The sequence below is a fragment of the Gopherus evgoodei genome, chromosome 1 (genome assembly GCF_007399415.2).
Source record: "Gopherus evgoodei ecotype Sinaloan lineage chromosome 1, rGopEvg1_v1.p, whole genome shotgun sequence".
NCBI lineage: Eukaryota > Metazoa > Chordata > Testudines > Testudinidae > Gopherus > Gopherus evgoodei.
This window is the reverse complement of record NC_044322.1, coordinates 226,655,511-226,679,215: the sequence shown is the minus strand read 5'-3', so window position 1 is coordinate 226,679,215 and position 23,705 is coordinate 226,655,511. Positions and strand designations below refer to the sequence as shown.

General features: G+C 42.8%; 1 protein-coding gene across 3 annotated transcripts in view; it reads right to left on the bottom strand.

The window, feature by feature from the left end:
- Positions 1-23,705, bottom strand: part of TSPAN9 (tetraspanin 9) — a 285,562-nt gene that overhangs the window by 13,774 nt on the left and 248,083 nt on the right. For all 3 annotated transcript variants that reach the window (XM_030538453.1, XM_030538462.1, XM_030538447.1), the window contains one exon: positions 1,358-1,549. In XM_030538453.1, the coding sequence (XP_030394313.1) occupies positions 1,358-1,549 (192 nt within the window). The remainder of the gene's footprint in view (positions 1-1,357; positions 1,550-23,705) is intronic.

Sequence of the window (23,705 nt, the reverse complement as noted above, 5' to 3'; positions counted from 1 at the left end):
ACCTTCTGAGGCAATTTCCAAACAAAGAAACAATGGCAAATGGTTTTTAGCAATACATTTAGATTTTGCGTTTTACAAATGAATTCTAGCATGAAGAAAAAAATATTTTCATGTTTGTTTTTTTTAATTTCAGCAGAGAGGATTTGTTTAAAAAGGAAACATTTCTCTACACCATCAGAAACACAAACAGCAGCACTGCGGCTAACTGTATGGGACTTAGAGAGTAAAATTAACCAGTCTGTTTTCACTGCCCAAACTGAATGCAACACAAAAAATAAAGAAACAGCATAAACAGAGAAAAGTAAATTATATCTGCACATTTCCCCCAATTTTAATAACCTGAAGTGATGTTAAGAACATAAGTAGATTTTATTAAAGAACTTTTTTTTTTTAATTAAAAAAATTCACATTTATATGATAACATCACTGCCCCCTTGGACTTGGTAAACCCTAAATGGCTTGGAACCTGGCTCTCTCCTCACATGAAGATACTGGACTTCCAACCAGCAGAGGCGACTAAGCTGGAGTCCTATGGAGTCTAGAATTCACTTGCCAGTTTAGGCCAACCAAGAGTCCAGAATTATTAACCTGCATGGCCCAGTGGAGTTCAGAAGTGTTAACTTTTGAGGCACAATGTTTTTCCTTGGCCTTTGGTAAAGGGAAGGGGAAAGACTGATGGTAGATTATTGGAGTAGTTTTCATTAATGCTTCCAGGACAATTCTTCTAATGTTGAAATTTCTGGATGGATGGCTTGCCTGGCAGTTGTTTTGTGCTTAAATGTACACTGAGGATTGTTCCTGGTTTGTATTTCATGTTTAATTTATTGCAGTACCTAGACAGGGGGAAATTTTTATAAAAATAAATAAATATAGTGACATATTTGAATAAAACCAAGCAGTGGTATTATTCCACTATATAACTATCACTACACAATTCCAGAGGAGGAGGATTTTTAAATTACTCTATAGAGTTTAATAGAGAATACGTGCTACAGAATTACATACATTGGTTTTAAAAGTCAATAGAAACATTATTCCCTAATATGTCTTTCCATACACATCACTTTTAAAGTAAGCAGTGAAGTAGGGGTGTGTATCCCTGGTAAAAATCTTCAAGTCACAGAGTCACAGATTCCAAGGCCAGAAGGGACCACTGTGATACAGGAGGTCAGGCTAGATGATAACACAGGCCACAGACTTTCCTCAAAAATATTTCTGTTTGTTCTAGAGCATATATTTTAGAATTTAAAAACTGCCAGTGATGGAGAATGCACTAAAACTCTTGGTAAATTGTTCCAGTGGTTAATAACCCACACACTGAAAAACTGATACCTTATTTTCAATACAGGGGACTTACACTTAAAAGGAGGCACTTGTTTTCCTTGATAGCACCCAGACACCCCAAAAAACCGGTCACCATGATGATTGTACCAATGGCAATGACAAGGTTGGCAGCCGAAAATGATGGAAAGCTGGGAGAAAATGTGGCGAAGTTTCCTTGTGACACCGATAGCCATATTCCCACGCCCAACAGTCCACAGCCACATAACTGCAAAGAGAGAGAACGGCAGAAGCCAACATTAAAAAAGGGGCATATTTCAGTTTCCAAACAGGAAAGTAGTTTGTGGGTTTTAAACTAGTTAAGTAATCAGCCATAACACTTCATTTCTTGATGCTAAAAGAATGTGAAATTCAATTTCTTAGCTGCAGAATTGCCTTACCCTAGGTGACCACTCAAAACAAACATATGGCAGGGTTCTCGCTCACTCTTTTTAAGAATTAATGAGCAAATCCCACCACTGCCCCTGCAGTGGGGCTCCAGACAGTGGAAGAAGTGTAGTTTTGATGCACAAGGGGAAGAACAGAATTTGAGGGAATGATACAGGGATGCACGTACCCTCTGCTCATGTATGAATCCCCATTCAATGGGGGCTCCCGTGTGGCAGCACACAAGGAAAGGAGTCTGTGCATCCACACCCTACCTTTATCCCCATGAGCTGGAGAGCAAAGGTCTCAGAGGCAACTGCAATCATCATTCCCTGCCCTGAGGGAAGGATTTCTTCCTTACCCTTCTGCCCCAGCGCTTGGCCATACTATTCAGGCTGGATCTAGGATTTGGCCTGTGTGACCTCATTGCTACCCCATTGTGTTTTATGAGGCAAAAATCGGATTCCTAAATGGATGACCTATGAGGTCAAAATCCTATTAATCTGTCCCAGTGAAGGACTCTGACTATTGCCAAGGAAAATACAAGGTTATTAATAAGTAAATACAAAATTAATAAACCTTTGGTTTTCATTCTTAACAATTTTGCATCAGGTTCAGGAAATGTGTCACTCCACCCCCATTGCGTGTGTCAGGGGACAGCAGCCAACTCCAAATGTTCAGAAAGCTCATGGTGTCACAAGTTATTTTAGCACAGATTTAAAATGGCTGCCTCTGCATCCTGGTACCAAATGTGAGATGCCCAAACAAAATGGTAATACAATATTTGCAGGCAGTTTTCTGCAGAACTTCATACAGCTAGCTCTCACTGACATTAAAGGTTAATTTCCCATTGACTTCAGTGGGAGCAGGACTGAAGAGAACCCCAAACTAGAAGCACTGTGCAGTCATCAAACCATGACAATTGTAGGAAGGAGAAAACCACAAAGCATTAATTCCAGTGATGCACTAGCACTTGCCGCTGTTTATCTGTCAGCTACAGCAACGCACCAGAGCACTTCTCAGCAATGAGCCAAGATCTACCTCATCTGGTGTCCGGCCTCATTGCCCATGTGCATCCTGCACTGGGCGACAGCTGGCACTCAGACTGGGACTCTGAACTAAGCTCGGGCTCAGTCCTGCAAGGTGCTGAGCACTCCGGCCCTGATCCAGCACAGTGGAAAGGAACATGTTTAACTTTAGCCATGCGAACAGTCCCATTGATTTCAATGGCATTAGCCATGTGCTCGAAGTTAAGCATGTGTATAAGTGCTTTTGCTGGATGAGGAGCCTAAGCTCAGCTGGAAGTTGCTCTTTGTGCATCTGCTACCTTACTGACTGCAGGAAAATAACTCCTGAAAGAACAAACATTCGGGGTTTCAGAGGAGCCCTGTTCTGACCTCTTCTGATGAGAGAAAATGCCGTTCATAGGGAGGAGCAGAGCACAAGCCAGAGAGAGAAAACCTTTTGCTCAGCAGGAATAACTGTTTCAAGACATGCTGAGGGGCTGCAGGGGACTATTTAGAAAGGCCCTTAGGTCTCAGCATGCTCTCCCCTTTTATCGACTTCACACATGTTTCACATTTAAACACAGAAGTTCATGAGGAAAATCACTTAATTCAAGGTAAAACTACATTTGCAATCTGAATTCACGGAATTGCTGGCGCTCAAATATCTTAGTGATTAATGTAGTATAAACACACTAGACAAAGTAAAGTAGTTTAAATATTGAAACCCATCTAGCCACCTGATTTTCTAAATCTATTAGTATGTATTACCCTTAAGATGGCTATAACTTAAAGAGATGAGAGAAAAATAGATTATTTAATGTATTATTACTACATGTATTGGTATTTTTCCCGGTTTTTCTCATTTTGTCTTGTGTGTGTGTTTGACAACACTTCACATGTAGTCAGGTTCCACTGTTCTGCTGATGATCAGTTGCACATCTCATCTTATGCACCAGCACAATATCATCCCTCTCATGCACTGCTGTGGTGGATGGAGTGTATCCTAACACATACTTTTCTCCCAATTCTGCATACATGGGGCCTGTCGGTAACACCAGCAGCAAATATTAAACAAACCAGTGATGAAGAGTCAGTTGACCATTGTGTGCACAGAAAGGAAGGGAATGGGAGGAAGGATGGGCCCAAGCAAGTTTGGTAGTGTTGCTGCTGTCCCTCACTTCTTTAGGACCCTTCTAAACATCAGCAGAGGAGCAGGAAAAAAATCACTTCAAATTAACAATATTTTAGGACATACTGTTTTAAAGGGTGCTACATCAGAAAAATGCAGCTTATTTAAATGAATGTCCCTTTCAGAGATCTGAAAACATTTTAAACTCCTTACAGTAGGTATGCACTGACTTTGTCAAGTGTGCTGCTGGCTTTTGCATTCTGTTGTGATTTGGACTCATAGAAACCTTCATGGTAAACTGTTTCCTAAAAATAGTTTTGAAAATGCTTCATCACTCCCCTTCCTGGCACAGCAGCATGGAAATGCAAGCTCAGAGTATGAGAGAGAAGAGGGTAAAGTAAGGCACAAATTTCCTCCTCCCGTACTGTGATAAGGCCGATAAAAATCACTAACTCCCTTCCAGTAAAGATCTCATCTGCTTTGTCCTTGAATCTCTGCAGTTATGGTGCTTAACCACCTCTCTCAGGAATCTGTTCCATGGTGCAGCTGCTCTCATTGTTAGATGAGAACTGCAACCATTTGTTCAGGCCGGGAGTCAAAGTTCACAGGGCGAGGAGCACCTCTGACCCTACAAAAGGCATTTAAGTTTTTAATTACAGTGGGCATTTCTAAGCTTTGGTGGGCCCGTGTTATTGAAAAGAGATTTAGTTTAAACCAACAGTAACATGGGACCCAATGGAAAGTACTGTCAATTATTTATTATGGAAAAGCACCAAATATTTAATTTTTAAATAGTAAACACTGAAGCTTTTCTTCAGGGGGTTGAAATCAACATGAAAAGTAAGTGTGATGCTTGTTTGCAGTTACCACTGAAGGGCTCTCCTACTGCCTGTGTCTACACAGCCACATTCAGCACTAGGCTCAGAAACAGTCATTGTCATTAAACATTTAAAAATATTTCAGAGACTGGCAGAAAATTTAGGAGTCTTCAGCACAGAGAAGATTGCTAAATCCATGGAAACGGATACAGCTGCCATGGTGGACTGGAGAAGCGAGGAGAATGGGCTCTAGGACAAAACTTTATGGGAAGCCAACAGATTGGAGTAGAAGGAAGAATAAGCAGCCTTCAGAGGAGATGGCAGCAGTGGCAGGAAGCGAACAAGGAGAGCACAGAGTCATGGAAACTGCAAGCATGTAGGAAGGAGTCGGAGGAGAGGAAATCTAGGCAATGGAAGTGAAAGCACACTCACAGACCATACAAATGAAGGAGGAGAGGGACATAATACAGGATAGTAGCTGAAGAGTCACATGGGGCTGAGCGAAGGTTTGTTTCAAATCTGGGATAGAGGCCTTGGCTATACTGGTGCTTTACAGCGCTGCAACCTTCTCGCTCAGGGGTGTGAAAAAACACGTCCCTGAGCGCTGCAAGTTACAGCGCTGCAAAGTGCCAGTGTAAACAGTGCCCCAGCGCTGGAAGTGCATCTCCCAGCGCTGCAAGCTAATCCCCCCAGGGAGGTGGAGTACCTGCAGCGCTGGGAGAGCTCTCTCCCAGCGCTGGCGCCGCGACCACACTTGCACTTCAAAGCACTCCCGCGGGAGCGCTCCTGCAGCAGCACTTTGGAGTTTTGAGTGTAGCCAAGCCCATAGTGTCCTTGTAGATGAATGGAAAGGAGCAAGTGGAAAGACGAGGGAGATGACGGGGCATCAGACATACTGAGGGAGGATAGCTAGCAGGAGGGCATGAGATGAGGGACTAGGTAAACAGCAGATGACAAAGGAAGACATCAGAATCAGGCACGAGAGTAGAAGAGGAGAAGGATGGAGAGCAGAGGGAAGGAGGAATGACATTCCTGTCAGTGACATTTTTGTTTTCGAAAAAACTAAGATCCTGGGCAGAGGTGAGTTGGGCAGTGGGGGGCAGGTAGGCAGGGCCAGATTAATGCAGGGGCTGGGGTTGCAGCCCGGGGCCCAAGGGTAAGGGGGGACCAGTGCAGCTGGGCTCAGGCAGGCTGCCTGGCATGTCTTTGCGGCCCTGGGGTGGGGGAGGCAGCTCCACATGCTGCCCCAGCACCGTGCCCAGGGGCGGCGACGCAGGCAGCGCATGGAGAAACACTGTCCCCCCTCCCTCCAGGGGTGTGCAGAGACGTGCCAGCAACTGGCCATTTCCAAGAGTGGCGTGAGGCCACGGCATGCAGGCAGGCTGCCCTGAGCCCTGCTGCGCCACCGGCTGGGAGCTGCCTGTGGTAAACGCTTCCCAGCTGGAGCCTGCACCTCACATGCCCTCCTGCACCCCAAACCCCTGCCCCAAGCAGAATCCCCTCCTGCACCAAACTCACTCCCAGAGCCAACAGCCTTCACCCTCTCCTGCACCCCAAGACTCTGCCCCAGTCTGGAGCCCCCTCCTGCTATCAAACTCCCTCCCAGAAGAAACTAATACAACAGCTGTTCTAAGGTAAGAAGCAGGCTATTTTGAATAAACTATATTCTACATGTTTTAAAATGGAAATGTAACCACAGAGTGGCTTTATGTTAATTAAAAGGAAAGTTTAATATAGCGTTAATAGCCTCGATGCCATAATTCTGATCAAGTCTTTTTCCTAATTTAAAACAAAATGTATACAGGGGCGCCACAAAATCTAGTAGCCCTGGGCCCACAAGAGAGTTAATCCAGCCCTGCAGCTAGGAAGAGGGTTCCAGGAAAGGCTCAAAGGTAAACAGTACATTTGTGTAGATGGGGTTGGAGACAAGCAAATCAATATGGCAGGATAAGATTGTTGTTTAGACAGGAAGATAACAGCACTGAGAATAAAAGAGAACTAACTTAAAGAGCAGGCTGTCAGCAAAGTCACAAGACTGTCTCCAAAAGCATTCCACAGGAGGGGTGCAAAAATGGAGGTAGTTCAGAGAGGAGCAGGAGAACCAAGGCACAAAGTGGTGGACAGAGAGACACGACCTTCCAATCAGGAGGACCGTGCATCCACTTCCACAAGAGGCAGACAATTGCCTCAGACAAGCAGAGTAATGAATGCTGAAAATCTGTAAGTCACCTGCTTACAGGAACAAGAAAGTGTCACTCACAACCCTACTATGAGCTATCTGTGCTGCCATTCGGCACATTATTATGGCCAAAAAGAAACAGATGATATTTGAAATTTAGTGTTTGAAATAAAGACTCCAGAGACTAGTGAAATATCTGTACCATTTCAAGACGGGCCAACAGAATACACTATGGAAATGCAATTTGACTCAATTGCTGAATGGAAAGATTATGGAAGCATCCGGGAGAGGATTCCTTCATAGTGGAAAATACAAGAGTTGTGATATTAGACTAGACAACTGCTCCGTCTAAGCCTGGTATTCCCCCTTCCAGCAATGGCAAATACCTGATGCTTCAGAGTAAGAAAAACCAACTGGCCAGTTGTGCAATTTGTAAGTGTGGATAATTCCTTCCTGATTGTGCCAGTGATCATGTTACACACCAAAGTTTGTGATCTGATTATGAGTCCCTCTGCTTGTAGCTTTACAGCTGTAAATGTTAGTAGCAGTGTTAAAATTAGCCAGCCTTTTAAAATCAACCATGTAGTTGTCCTGATGACCACGTGTGGCTGATTTCACAGGTTGACTAGCCTGTATGTAAAGGATAATGTCCTTAAGTTTAGCTTATTATTTCACAGCCTTTTTATTTCCCATCATGTATTGTGTTTGAATATGCTGTTATACACTCAATACCCAAAAAAATGAAGTTGTAAAGTACACAAGAACGTCAGATGACAGGAGTAATATTTAAAACCCAGTGCAAACCTATACACTTTAATATAAGTATCTGGCTTGACTAAAAAGAGAAAGCAGACAGAAAGGCCGAAGACATTTTAGGATGAAATAAAGGACACATCCCACAACTGCCACAAGGTGGCATATTCTGTACTGATTAGAAGTGCCTAGGTTTACTTTTAAGGAAACTAAACTTTATTTTTCTCTCTACAAAATGGCTCAGATTTTGTGCTACCTTTTCAATTTTGCTATCATTAATTATCCTGCTGAAAATCCATATTCTTCATGCTGAAGATTTATGTTCTAGCCTTAGACCCTGGGCCAAATTCTACTCTCAGTGCATTGGTGTAAATCCCACAAAACCCAACTAACTTCAGATTTAAACCAGTGTAATCGAGAGCGGAATCCAGCCACCTGAAACTACATATTTTGAGAATAAGACAGCTTCCTCCAAAACTTATACCTCTCAATCACACAGAGAGAAAGAGAAAAAAAATGGAGAAGAGGAAAGGTTATGCTTTTATTTCTATTTACTGTTGTGGATCCTATCCTCTTTCCTTTTCCACAACAGAACTACAGAAGAAGCAGCTGACCAAGGAGATATCTGAGCCATCAGCGATTATCTTCGAAAACTCATGGAAGATGGGAAAGATTCCAGAGGGAATGGAATAGGGCAAATATAGTGCCAACCTATAAAAAGGGGAACAAGGACCACCGGGGGAATTACAGACTAGTCAGCCTACTTCAGTACCCGGAGAGATAATGGAGCAAATATTCAAGCAATTTGCAAACACCTAGAAGATAATAAGGTTATAAGTAACAGTCATCATGGATTTGTCAAGAACAAATCACATCAAACCAACCTAATGGCTTTCTTTGACAGGGTAACAAGCTTTTGGATGGGAGGAAGCTGCAGCTGTGGTACATCTTGACTTTAGTAAGCCTTCTGATACTATCTCACATGACCTTCTCATAAACAAACTAGAGAAATACAACTTAAATGGAGCTACTGTAAGGTGGGTGTATAACTTGTAATTCTTCTGCTCTACTCTGCACTGATAAGGCCTCAACTGGCATATTGTATCCAGTTCTGGATGCCACATTTCAGGAAAGATAAGGTCAAACTGGAGAAAGCAACAAAAATGATTGAAGGTCTGGAAAATATGACCTATGAGTAAGGCTAACATTGTGTCATGGATATTTTTAATAAGTCATGGACAATAATGAAAAATTCACTAAAGCCCGTGACCTGTCCTAGACTTTTACTAAAAATATCCCTGACAAAATGGGGAGCCTGGGCAGGTGCGGGTGGCTGGGAGCTCCAGGGGCCCCCTCTGCTGGTGGCCCTGAACTGTGGGGCTCCCCCACCTCTCGATGGCCCATAGCTGCAGGTTTCCTCCTGTCGCAAGCAGCTGCCAGCAGCTCTGGGGTTCTCCCCTGCCATCTGGGTGTGGCCAGCAGCTCTAAGGGTCCCCCCTGTTATCCGCACTGGCCGGGAGTGGCGGCGGACCCCCTGCCACCCATGGCGGCCAGCTCCGGAAGTCCCCCCCGGCCGCCTGCAGTTGAAGGGAGTGGCAGGGGTGCCCATGCAGCCCACAGCAGAGGGGAGTGGCAGGCGTGCCCCATGCCACCTGCGGCAGCCAGGAGTGACAGGGACCCTATCATTCCCAACTGGTGCTGGCTGAAGCCACGGAGGTCTTTGGACGTCACGGATTCCATCACTTCCGTGACCTCTGTAACTAAATCACAGACTTACCTACAAGGACAGATTGAAAAAAAAATAGTTAGTTTGATATGGAGAAGGGAAGGCCGAAAGGGGACATGATAACAGGTTTCAAGTACGTAAAATGTTTTTATAAGGAGGAGAATGAAATTTTTTTCTCCTTAACATATGAGGATAGGACAAGAAGCAATTGGCTTAAGTTTCAGCAGGGGAGGTTTAGGTTGGACATCAGGAAAAACTTCCCAACTGTCAGGGTAGTTAAGCACTGGAATAAATTGCCTAGGGAGGTTGTGGAATCTCCATCTCTGGAGGTTTTTAAGAACAGGTTAGACAAACACCTGTCAGGAATGGTCTACTTATTAGTTAGTCCTGCCCTGAGTGCAGGAGACTGAACTAGTTGACCTCTCGAGGTTCCTTCCAGCCCTACACTTCTATGATTCTAAATTAAAGATAGAAAATATGTACTGAGTCATCTTCTCCATCCCTCTGCGGCTATAGGATTGTTCACTATATTCTCCTATGCTTTTGCTCAGCCGTAAGTTACTCAAGTGATGTTGCTTCCACCATTTTGCCCATGGATATTATTCTATAGTCTAATAAACCGCACTGGATTTTTCCATGCTGATATTAATCTAAAAAGCACTTCTGCTGAATTCTCTCTTATTCTTCCAAATTATAACTCCTTACCTCACCCTAAAAAAGCTCTCTCTCTCCTTGGGTTTTATATTCTACAAATACCATTATAAAAGTATTATTTTACACATTCATACCCTTGCACTTTCATCGTCATTTGCTCAAGCTACACTAAACTCAGAATCATTTTGCTATCTTTCTCATGAATTCTCTCCAAAATGTCAACATACATATGATATTGTGGTGACCTGAAAGAAATACAGTATTCTACAGGAAGTCTTACTAGAGTCATATGTAAGAAAACGGGCTCTGATCTTGTGGTGTCTTTGAGAAAACACAAGAACCTTCATGTATAAACTCAAAGAAGAGGCCTTCTAAGCAGAAGCATCATTCAAAGAAGCAAACAGGTTATCTGGTTGCATTAAACAAGGGAAAGAAAATAGAGAAAATAATATAAGTATGATATTCAACAATGGAGCACTGTGTCCATATTTAGTCATCTTACTTTAAACAAGATATGGTAAAGATTAAAAAGCCAAGAGAAGGACAACACAGATGGTCAGAGGTATTCCAAAACTGACATACTATATGAAGGGAGATTCTGAACAGGATTATCTAGCCTAGAAGGCATTATTGAAGAGGATATGAATGAAGTATTCACAACTATGAAGGTCGAGTGAAAATTGATCGGCCCATCTTTTTTCACCTTATCCCACACAATGAAAAGAAGTGGACACTTGACAATTAATGCACAGTACATTTTGCTTCATGCAGCATATAGGTAATTTGAGGAACTCTTTGCCACAGGAGGTTAGGAAAGTAAAATACTGTGGCTGTAATTTACAAAAGCGGCTCGATAATTTCATTTCCACTAATGGCATGTGTTGTTTTGCAGGCTAAGATAAAGATAATGATGTTTCATACTTCCTGGAGCAAGATAACCCACCCAGGGTCAGGCAAAGCTACTGAGCAGCAAACAAGTGATGAGGAAGGGAAAGTAGGAAGCTAAGACCTGGTAAATTTTACTAGCAGAATAATGCGTCAGACGAAACAACAGTGACAACCAAAGCAACCAAGGATACCTGAAGCAGAAGCTACCTCATATTCCGTTTGCTACATGAAGAATAAAAGGGGACATATCTGCAAAAAAACACAACTGATTTCTTTTCCTGAACTTGAGCCAGTGAGATTCCAGAAGCATCTGAAGTCACCGAGACATATTAGGGTATCTGAATCTGATAGCTGACTAAAGTAGGCAATGCCTGGAGAAAAGGGCTGAAACCACATAATGAACAGACATGCAGAAAAAGTGAACATGGAAAAATGCTGCAACAAGAAAGGAAAGAAAGGAAGAGAGTTATTTACTCTTGATATCAGATATTTTACCACTGAAGAAATACAGGAACTCTAAGAGGAGGCTTAAGACAGATGTAAGAACATCCAAGTACAGCAAGCAAATACCGAGAGAAAGCCACTAGAGACAAAAAGGAGAGACAAGCGATCTTGATTTGTAATGTCACATTGAAGAACATGTCCTGGCTCAGATACAGAGAACACTCCACTTCCTGGAACAGGAGATCTATGGGTAGTACAGATGATATTCTGAAAAATGACAGGAATTCCCCACCTATAGTTCACATGGGAAGGACCAAGGTGAAGGGAGAGGAAGCAAAATCAAGAATGAATTGACAGGCAGAAAAGCAGAAATGGAGGTCACTGCAGGTAATCTGCTCAGGAGACCTTCAGTGATAAGGAGAGACTTTTTGGATTTGATGACCCTCCATTCAAGCAGATGGCATACCAAACTCCTGATTTTTGAATTGGCTGGGCTTGTTAGAAGGTCTTTAAACAAGCCAGAACATTAGCACCAGGGGAACTTTCTCTTAGCTCAAAAAATCTGAGGCCTTGTCTACACTCTAGTTTTGTTGGCAAAAGGCAGCTTCTGTCAACAAAACAGTGGAGGTGTACACACTATAACATTCCCACTGCCGACAAAACACTCTTGCTTTGCCAACAAAATAAAACAACTTCAACAAGAGGCATAGAGCTTTTAGTGGCAAAGATAGATTGACAAAGTGTCACTGTAGACACTGTGTTTGTTATATCACCATAACTGGCCTCCAGGAGGTATCCCACAATGCCCACTGTGACCTCTCTGCTCATTGTTTTGAACTCCACTACCCTGCATCCAGCTACAAAAGCATTCACTCCTCCCCTTTCAAAGCCCCAGGAAATTTTGAAACTGCTCAGTGTGGAAAGCTCACATAAGTACTGCCCAGTTCAGCATGCCGGCTCCTGGTAGCAAACAGACTCCTGCCTGGAGTACTGCGGGGTCGGGAGGGAGGTGTCCTGCTCTCCGTGTCGATGCAAGAGCTGCTAGCGTGGATGTGCTCCACTGACACAAGGAGAACAGTGTGGGTATGCAATAGTGGTTTAATTAGTGCTGGCTGTACATTGGTGTAACTTGCATCAACAAAACCCTGTAGTATAGACAAGGCCTGAATATCCTTTATCCTATGATTACAGAAGTGTTAACTGACCACTGTTTTGAATGATTTCTTGCAACATGGGATAACTCTGAATTGCTTAGGAATCTGTTCTACCTTGTGTTTAGCTGTGGCACTCTGATTACCTTTCCTAGACCTGAAGAACAGCTCCGTGGAAGAGAAGTTGGTCCAGTAGAAGATATTATCTCACCAACTTTGTCGCTCAACAAATATGGCATACTCACAGACCAAAGATAATACAGTGCATTTCCCCCCTTTTTTTTGGTTAGTGGAGCCTCTCCACACTTCTGAGTTGATTGGTGGCTGGGTAACCCACCCAACCTTGTGACCCCTTGTGCTGTTGTCCCAGTACAGTTACTATGGTCTGTCTTTTTACTTATCCTCTTTTCTCTCATCTTTTCCCGTTTGACCTCTTAACTAGCTTACAATTTTCTTACAGCAGTAGGATCATGGATAATAACGCTAGAGACGTAATGCCAAGGATTGCTCTTTTCCACCATTCAAGAGACTTCTTAAGCGGTCACTTGCAAAATAAGATCGATAGTTTCTCTGTATCAGTTTCGGGCCTGATCCAAAGCTCATTTATGTCAATGGGAAGAGACCAATTGATTTCAGTGTGCTTTGGATCAGGTGCTTAGTTGGGAATGAAACTCACATGAAAATTAATTCAAGGCAGTAGTGCATGCCTTTAATTAAAAAGTATTGTGCTATGTTCTGTTTTAACTGTGATGATGTGTGTAATACAGTATTAGTTCAATATTACCTTTATTATGAAAGTACTGGTTTTCCCAGTTGGAAAGTCCACCACCAGAAGAAGGGATCTTCACATAGTCACATGCATTAACTGCTTTGGTGAGAGCATAATACAGACTATTGTGCAAAAAAAGCACAAGAATTAATGTATCCTAAGTGTCCACACACAGAGGCAAGAAAGTTGGGAAATAAAGAAGGTGAGCTACAGGTGGTAATTAAGGATGCAGGTTGTGGGAATTTATTTATGTTTACCTGAAAAATTCCTTTCTTTAAGTAATAAAGTTCACAGCTGTATTATGCTAAGTCAGGGTTCGGCAACCTTTCAGAATTGGTGTGCCGAGTCTTCATTTATTCATTCTAATTTAGTTTTGCATGCAGTTAATACATTTTAATGTTTTTAGAAGGTCTCTTTCTATAAGTCTATAATATATAACTAAACTATTGTTGTATGTAAAGTAAATAAGGTTTTTAAAATGTTTAAGAAGCTTCATTTAAAATTCAGTTAAAATGCAGAGCCCCTGAACCAATGGCCAGGACCCGGGCAGTGTGAGCGCCACTGAAAATCAGCTCGCGTGCCGCATTTGGCATGCGTGCTATAGGTTGCTTACCCCTGCACTAAGTAGTATAGCCAGCTTGGAGGCAGAACCAGACCTGCCAGTCACCGGTGTGGTTAGATGCTTGGCTGTGTGCGTGTTTTCTCCCCGTGTGCTGCCCCAGCTCTGCACAGACAGCTGGCACGGCAGACCTTGAGCGAACTGCCTAATGACCACAAGGTTCATTAAGGTAAGAAGGCACTAGGCCAGGTTTATTGTTGACACAGCACGGTAATAGCACCTGATAGACTCTACAAGGATACTAAGACATGTATGCCTGTGTCAGCTCAGTGCATGGCAGGACTTTCCATTCCCCCCTCGGCTGGATCAAGACACTCTTTCAGAGATACCTCTTTATACCCTAATACAAACAAGTTACGTACTGCCCCTCTGACATAGCTAATTACTGCCCCCTGACGTGGCTATTACCCATTTCCTTGTAAATATTGGTTCGATTAAAACATCTTTATTCATCACACTGTCATCCTGATCTTATCTTTTAGGAGGGGTCAGTGTGTTTCTGTTATCCTTGGGAAATGTTTTTGTACCATCCTTGATATTGGGATGTTCCGATACCACTCTTCTGGAATGTGTTTGCATGAGTGCTCTGTGCCTAGCACTTATTAGGAATGTGTGTTTCTGCAATATCAGCCCTGTTCTTGCCAAGTTCTGTGAACTTACAAGCAGGCAGAGCCTGACATTTGCTCACAGCCTGACTTTTGCTAAATTTGCTTTATATCACCAAAGCTTGCCCACTACTTCAGCTCAGGCCTCATACCAGGTCTCTGATACAAGGACTTATATCTCAGGCTCTCTTCCTACTACGTTTAGCAGCAAGGGAATGTCCCCGCTCTTGAAGTTCCTTCTAGTTCAGTCAGTTTCACAACGAGCATAATTCCATTCTAGTTTCCTGAATTATATATTGTGTTAACAATACTTTTTTTTTTTTAAAAGCACCACAGTTTCTGCCTCTGCAGAGAATAGGGATAATCTCCCCTAATGAAATACACCAGAAGCTTTAGATGTCAGTTTCTATTTCTGTTCTGCCTGATCATTTGTCTCCATGGTGCGCTGGATCTGTGGACCTTATTACTCATAAAAAAGAAAATTTCAGGTTATCACATATAATATTTTCCTATTCTTTCTCATGGTGAGGTCCACATATCTGTATGGGAATTTTCATAGCAGTGTGCCTCCAGGGTAGAAAGCAGACTCATTTAAATACAGAGGGCAAAATGAAGAATCATCTTCTCAGGGCCCTGAAACATGGAGAATACTTTTGCTGAAAAAATGGCAATGGCTAAAGCTGAATGACAATAAGTAAAATGGGATGAATTTATGTATTGATGGCCATGGGGTTGCCTTCAGCAGACCTCAATGCAATGACTTCTCTTTCTTGAGTCTGCCAGTGCTCCTACAGAATTGACTTTGATGCCCAAAAAAAAATATTTCCTGAATTAAACTTGGTAATGAATGCTATGACCACTGTGAATACAACTTGTCTGAATTAAAAGTACAATACTGTTCTCACCTGACAACTTCATAAACTCATCTGATTGGAAACAGTAGCTATATGGAAGTTTACTTTAATGGATAGGAATTATAATGACTCCTGCCACAGCTTCCTGCAGCTCCCATTGGTTGGGAACGGCGAACCGCAGCCACTGGGATCTGCAGGCGGCTGTGCAAATGTAAACAAACGGGTTGCCCAGCACTGATATAGGTAGATATAATCTGTATAGAGCTCTTATACAAAAAGCATAATACAAGAAAAGATCTGACATAAGGGAAGTCCTGTAATGGAGAATACTTTGCAGGCCTGGGGCTTAAAGCGAACAAGGAGAACTCAGCGGACGTAATATACTGTATTTGGATTTTAGTAAAACATCTGATACTGTGTCTCTCAAAATCTGAATTGAACAATTGCAATTGATTTGCATAAGAGCATTCAGCTAAGATGAAAATTGCTTAATGACTAAACAAAGGATGATAAATGGCAATGGATCAATTTCCATTGAGGGGTCTCGTAAGGTAAAATATCGATTAGTGTTAGGACTGGTCTTATTTCATATAGTCATTAATGATCTAGAACAGTCCATAAACATCATGTTAATGAAATTCATATATGACAAATTGGAAGTAGTTAAAAACACAAGTGAGGACTCAGATATAATTTAAAGGGGCCTAGAGAGATTAGTAGCAAGGTAAGGAAATAAGAAAATTAGATTCAAGTAGGAAAAATTCCAGCTAAATAGCTGTGGAACAATAATCCAAAATACAAATACTCAACAGAAGGGTGAAACTTTGGAAAAGGTAATGAAGAAAGAGATTAAGGGATGATATGGACAATGAATTAGACATGAGTTTGGACGGGAATAGTTCCCAAAAATGTCCAGTGCATGTGCAAAGGCATGAAGAATCAGGGAGACAGAAATCACCCTCTCTGCACCTGAAAGATTGCATTTAGTTTTGGGAATCACAGTACTATTGTCTTTTTATATGCCACACAGAGTATATAAAGGATGTTAGAAAAAAGTACCAGAAAAAGAATGAAAATGTGGAGGGAGTTCAGAGAAGACATATGGGGAAAGATTAAAAGAGCTGAATGTGTGTAACTTGGTTAAGTGATGACTAAGACTCGGGGAGAGACATAAGACTAACATTTTTGAAAGATGGAAACAGCTAAAACGGTGGAAGTGTACTAAGCTAAACCACCTGCAGGCACTGTTAGTGTGCAGTTGGAGTAGCCACACAGTGAGTTAGTGTCGAGTAACTAGTGCGATTGCCTAGCTTTGCGCACTGATTTCCCCATGAAGATATGCCCTAAAAATGAAACCAGAAGGTCTCACAGGACGCTCAAATATCTGTTGGATGATAAAACACAGCAAAACATAGACCAAAGAGATTTCTAAATTACACAGAGAACAACTGCATAATCCAGAAAAGAAACCATTATGGATTCTCTCCTCTCCATACAGAAGAATTGATTGAAAAGACAACATCAATTAAGGTTCGGAATCGTACACATACAGAAGTCAGGAAATTCAAAAGTCAAGGTTCCCACAGAAACATCATCTTGGTGCATTTATTAGGATGTGCAATTATCCTCAATTTGATATCATCACTGATTACAACAGTTCTATTTAGGTGTTCAAATAGAGTAATTGAGCTTTATTGCACACCCTTCCTATCTAAACCATTTTTCTGACTGCCAGGCAACAGGATATCATCAGAATCTCTAGGCAGTGCATCCTAATGAATGAATATCCAAGACATCAAGCTAAAAAAAAGGTCTCAGGAGTAAGCCTTATTTCCTTAAGACATACAAGTCTAAGGACAAGTCTGGAATGTAAAGCTTGGGGATTAAGTTCAGTCTTGTATTTAATTCTTGTATACGAGCTGTCTCCATACACAAATTTTAGACTCTACTCAAGAATGTAAACTGCAGAGCGCTCTCTGGCTGTATATTTTTTAGGAAGCTATTTTAAAGCCATCAGCTGAGAGATTTTCCTAATTATTGTCCTATATTACTCTGCAATTGATTTCCCCTGAAATGTGGATCTACTTTGAAAAGTGACTGTGTAGAAATGGTATCTTCTTTCAAAATGGATTGGCATCCTGGATATATTCAGAATCAGATCTGCTAACTTTGGTAGCTAAAGTTAACTCCAAGAGTTAACTGCTATTTATTCCTGGTAGCCCTGCAGAACCAACCAACAGAGAACTAAAGAGGGAAACTATAGACCAGTCATCCTGATTTCAACATCTGAGAAGCTACTAGAGCAGGGGTGGGCAAACTTTTTGGCCCAAGGGCCACATCAGGATTGCGCACCTGTATGGAGGGCCAGATAGGGAAGGCTGTGCCTCCCCAAACAGCCTGGCCCCCACCCCCATCTGCCCCTCCCACTTCCTGAACCCTGATTGCCTCCCTCAGAACCCCCGTCCCCTATCCAACTCCCTGCTCCTTGTCCCCTGGTCACCCCCTCCAGGGACCCCTGACCCCTATCCAATCCCCCTGCTCCTTGTCCCCTGACTGCCCCACCCCTATCTACACCCCCCACCCCCGACAGCCCACCCAGGACTCCCACCCCTTATTCAACTGCCCTCTGCGCCTCATCCCCTGACCACCCTCTCCCAGGACCCCCTGCCCCAACTGTCCCCCAGGAGCCCACCCCCATATCTAACTCCCCCTGCTCCCTGTCCCGATTGCTCTCCCAACCCCTATCCACATCCCTGCCCCCTGAGAGGCCCCCCAGGACTCCCACTCCCAACTCATTCTGTTCCCCATCCCCTGACCACCACCCCATCCAACCCCCCCCTCCTCCCTGACTGCCCCCCAGGACCTTCCGCTCCCTTACCCAACACCCCCGCTCCCTTACCAGCAGCAGAAGCTCACAGCCGCGACACCCAGCCAGAGCTAGCTGCGCTTCCCACGCTGCCCAGCGGGAGCGGCGGCCAGAGTGCGGCCCATGCGGCAGTGTGGCTGTGGGGAGAGGAGACAGCGGGGGAGGGGCGGGAGACTAGGCTCCCCGGCTGGGAGCTCAGGGACCGGGCAGGATGGTCCTGTGGGCCATAGTTGCCCATGTCTGTACTAGAGCAATGTATAAAACATTCAGTCTGCAGTTGCCTGGAGGATGAAGGAGTAATCACTAGCAGCCAGCATGGATTTACCAAGAACAAATCAGGCCAAAGCAGTTTGATTTCCTTCTTTGACAGAGTAACTGATTTCGCGGATGGGGAATGCAGTAGACATACAGTAACTCCTCACTTAACGTTGTAGTTGTGTTCCTGAAAAATGCAACTTTAAGTGAAACAATGTTAAACGAATCCAATTGTCCCATAAGATTTAATGTAAATATGGGGCGTTAGGTTCCAAGACAAAAGACATTATACTGTACAGAACTGCACTGTGGTTCGGAAGTGCCCCTGGCTTACCCCACACAGGCACAGCCCACTGCAGGCAAGGATGCTAAGAAGCACCTTTGCTGCAGAAGCGGCAGTTTCCCCAGAGAACAGGCTCAGATTTTGCCAGGAATGCTTCAGGCCCACCTCCTCCTGTCCCCGCTCCACTACAGGCCCACCTCTTCCCACCCCCACTCCACCTCCTCTCCAGAGCATGCCACATCCCTCCCCCCAGCTGTTTGGCAGCACTTAGGACTTTCTGGGAGGGGGAGGAGCAGAGACGCAGCGCTTCCCTGCTCCTCTCCCTCCCTCCCAGAAAGTCCCAAGCACAAACTGCTGGGAGGGAGGGGGAGAAGCAGGGAGGCCCCGTGTCTCCACTCCTTCCTCTCCCTCCCAGAAAATCCTAAGCACCTCTAAATAGCTATTTGGTGGTGTTTAGGATTTTCTGGGAGGTAGAGGGAAGAGAGGAGATGCAGGGCTTCCCTGCTCCTCCTCCTCCCTCCCAGCACTTTGCATTTAGGATTTTCTGGGAGGGAGAGGTGGAGACATGGCCCTTCCCTGCTCCTGCCCCTCCCTTCCAGAAACTCCTAAGCACCGCCAAACAGCTGTTTGGCGATAAGGGGAAGCCCTGGGAGGGAGGGAGATGAGAAAGAGAAGCAGAACTTGTGCAATGCTCCCTTGTAAAGTCGCTGCTCTTCCACAGAATCTTACAAGCAGGCAGCCAAACGATGTTATAAGGGAGCACTGAACAACTTTAAATGAGCATGTTCCCTAACTGAGCAGGGACGTAACACTGAAACAACGTTAAGTGGGACAACATTAAATGAGGAGTTACTGTATTATACCTGGACTTCAGCAAGGCTTTTGACACAGTCTCACATGACATTCTGATAAGTAAGATGGAGAAATGTGGGCTCGACAGAACTACCATTAAGTGGACACATAATTGGTTAAAAAACTACAAACAAAACGTAACTATTAAGGAATGATGTCAGATTTGAGGGAGGTTTCAAGTGGGGTTCCACAGGGATCTGTTCTGGGTCCATTGTTGTTTAACATCTTTATTAATGAGCTGGATGTAGGAAGAGAGAGCACACTCATCAAGTTTGCAGATGACACAAAGCTGGGGGGAGGAGGGGAGTTCCAATACTTTTAAGGATAGAGGTAAAATTCTGAGGGATCTTGATAAATTGAAGAACTGAGCTATAGACAACAAAATAAAATTCAACAAAGACAAATGTAAGGTGCGACACTTAGGGAAGAGAAACCAAAGGCACAAATACAGAATGGGGGACCACTGTTTCGGCAGCAGCACTGCTGAGAAGAATCCAAGTTGTGGTGGACCATAACCTCAACATGAGCCAGCAATGCAATGCTGTTGGAAAAAAAAACAAAAACAAAAAAACAAAGAACAACCAACCATGCAATTTTAGGTTGCATTAACAGAGGCATAGCATGTAAGTCACAGGAGTGATAGTCCCACTCTACTTGGCACTGGTTAGGCCTCAGCTGGAGTACTGTGTCCAATTTTGGGCACCAATGTATAGAAAGGATGTAGAGAAACTGGAAAGGATCTAGCGGCGAGCAACAAAGATGATCAGAGGGATGGAATATAAGCCATAAGAGCAAAGGCTGAAGGAAATGGGTATGTTTAGTTTGGGAAAGAGGAGTTTAAGGGGTGATATGATAGCAGTCTCCAAATACTTGAAAGGCTGCCACAAAAAAAGACAGAAAAGCTGTTCTCTTTTGCCACAGAGGGCAGGACAAGAGGCAATAGGTTCAAACTACAGCACAGCAGGTTTAGATTAAATCTCAGGAAAAACTTCCCAACAGTAAGATAATGGAACAGACTGCCTAGGGAGATTGTGGAAGCATCTTCACTGGGGCTTGTCAAAAGGAAGCTGGATAGCCATCTGTCCTCCATGGTTTAGACACAACAAATCCTGCATTTTGGCAGGGAGTTAGACTACATGACCTTTGTGGTCCCTTCTAATGATTCTAAGACAGAGAGAGTTGGATTCTATTCCTTCAGTTCTTTGAATCATTAACAGAATTTTTTTATTTTTTTTTTACTGCATTGCAACTACAGTGCCAATCATTTACACCTGTGCAAGCCAAGCCTACTGAAGGCAGTAGGTTTGTACAGGTGTCACTGAGGGCATAACTTGAGAGTCTTTAATTACTGGTAATGATGTGTGAAAAGGAAAGAGCCCACAGTGAACTTGAGAGTTTGGAAGTTAGGGGAAATACCGTCAGTTGTAAACTAAGCACATTTTATATAGAAATTAAGAGACAGACATTTTTAGTGTCACTTTTCAAAACAGAAATGCAACTTAAGTGCAAACACCACATCTGTATCAAACTCAAAGGTTCAGTGCCCTAGGAGAGTTTAGAAATTTTTCAGACAAGATGGGAAATCCTATGTCCTGTCATTAACACACACAAAAATCACATTCAGTTCTCCAGAATTTGAATTTTACAACAGTTGCATTGTGAAGGTGTTTATTATTAAAGGCCTTTGAAACTAGAAGCACATAATGCTACTGTGTGAATACATCTGGGGGCACACAAAATCTTTTGTTGCTCTCTCCAAGTTTTATATTTATGTATTCCATTCAATGTTGGTGCTTGTGTCTGCATCATTACTGCTTATGAAGTATGTTTCCTCTTCCTTACTGATTCTATTCTATATTAACTGGGGTAAGTTTATTGTCCATTGTCAAATGTACTAAGCAATTCAGGCTTCAGTTATAACTTCACCAAATCTAGGCACATCCATTAGTCATGTGTTATTAATTTGTCTCTTTCTGCCGAAGCCAATCCTCCTGACGCCTCTTTATCCTTCTTGTTTATATTTTATCACAGCTGCTTAATGCTTCTGTATTTTTTAAAAGTGTGTGTGTGTGTGAGAGAGAGAGAGAGAGCGCTGAGACACCAGCCTACATTTCTAATCCCAGATCAGCCTACAAACTTGAGAGAGAAACTTTATGGCAGTCTCCCATAATTTAAGATACTCTATTGAAGGTATACTGTGGTGTATTCTCAAGAATGCAGTTGAGTATCCCAAGCAATCAGCACTTTCCATGGGCTCAAAAGAAATTAGCAAATCCACTGACTTCCTTCTTTGCCCTCAGCCATTTGGAGGCATCTCTGAGTCAAGCCTCAGGGCTTTAGAGTGAGAAAAATCCTTCTGCAAAGACTGGTTATAAACCAACCACTGTATGTGTACGAAACTGACAACAAGTTATGTAGAGAGACTGTTTACATCAGCAGTTTGTATCAGGCTTCTCTGTTACCTAGCCTCAGAGGGCTATTCAAACTACGTGGGCACTTCCTTTTGTTCAATTCACATGTGGAAAATCAAAGGGCCTGATTCTCCTCTGACTTCCACCAGTTTCATATAGTGTGACTCCACTGACTTCCAGTTTTACTCTAAGTGAAATTAGAATCTGGTCCAGAGACCAGAAAAGACTTTGTATTGTCTACACCTTCCTGTTCTTCCATATACACAAAGTAGTTAGCATGAGATACAACTAAAGTTTCAATGTTAAAATATTAAAAGATTAACAGAGGCATGATGTATGAAGTCAGGAAAAGAACCCAAGTTGTTTGCCCTCAGCCCTATCAGCTCTACTACATACTGAAGTACAACTTTTTGTAAAATAAGGTAAAATGTTTTGGAGCTATGATGCATGTTTAAAACAAAAATTAGGAACAGTACACAACTCCCATATTAAATCCTGCAGAGAAACTGTAGCATTACAATTCACTGGCTAACCCCAGCCCAGGTTTTCCTGTTGTGACACTCAAAACTGTACTGACGCTCTTTGGTACTTTGTAGTGTTCTAGACTTACTGTCTGGGAAAGTTCATCTCCTGAAGAGCTGGAGTGCTTCCCATTTTTCATAGATTCTCTGGCAAAGGGTCTTAGGTAAGGATGTTATTAAATCCTCCCCACATTGAAAGTGGACCCTCTGCCTCTTGCTGCCTGTGAATATTTGAACAACCTAAGGCAGATGAAACCCTCTGTCTCTACTCCATTGGAAATGCAGCAATTCAGAGACCACATTCCTTCAAAGGGGCAACCAATGAAGACAGCCATTATTACATATGGGCCAAAAGAATGGAAGAGTCCAGGACAGCACCTATTCACTACAGTAATTGGTGCTATATGAATAAGAAGGGATACAGAGGACAGCAGGGCTGAGTACATCAAATCCTGTCCCTCCATTCCTGTCCAATAATCTTCAGTTGGGAGCTGAGAAAAATGGAGTAATATCACCCCAAATATAAAATAAGAAAGAAAATTCAGCAAGCCACAGGTGGATGAATATTTAAGTCAGGCTAGTGCTCCTCACCCCCAGCCACAAAGAATCCGTTGCATCAAATTGACATAAGAATGCTTAACAGAATATGGATGTTTTTGATGTCAGTTATTGTTGAGCCCACTCCCAATAAGTCAGCTGCAAAATTTCTATTGACTTGAATAGAAGCAGGTCCTTAGAGTTTGCAGTTCATTGCTGGTATTATTTCAAATAAATCTGTGTATTAGAATGTTATTTTCTTAAGCAGATGTAGTCTCCTACATTGAAATACATGTCAAGCTGTTTTCCTAATCTTTAGACAAAAGTATGGCTTTCATAAGAAGCAGTTTTCTAGGGTATGCATGGTCTATTTGAGATCCAGAAAGACGTGTCCATAAACACGAAATACTGTACTATGCATGTCAGGGATATTTAGCGTTTTATAGATATGGTTTAAATAAAGCAAACATTCTGACTCTAGATTAGAATTTTCTGACTGGTCATAATCTGAATATTCAGTCAGACTAGCTGAATCAAGCTAGAAAATACCCACAAAAATCAGATAAATACAAAACAGACCAACTATGCAGTAGAGCAGCAGTCAGCAACCTTTCAGAAGTGCTGTGCCGAGTCTTCATTTATTCACTCTAATTTAAAGTTTCATGTGCCAGTAACAC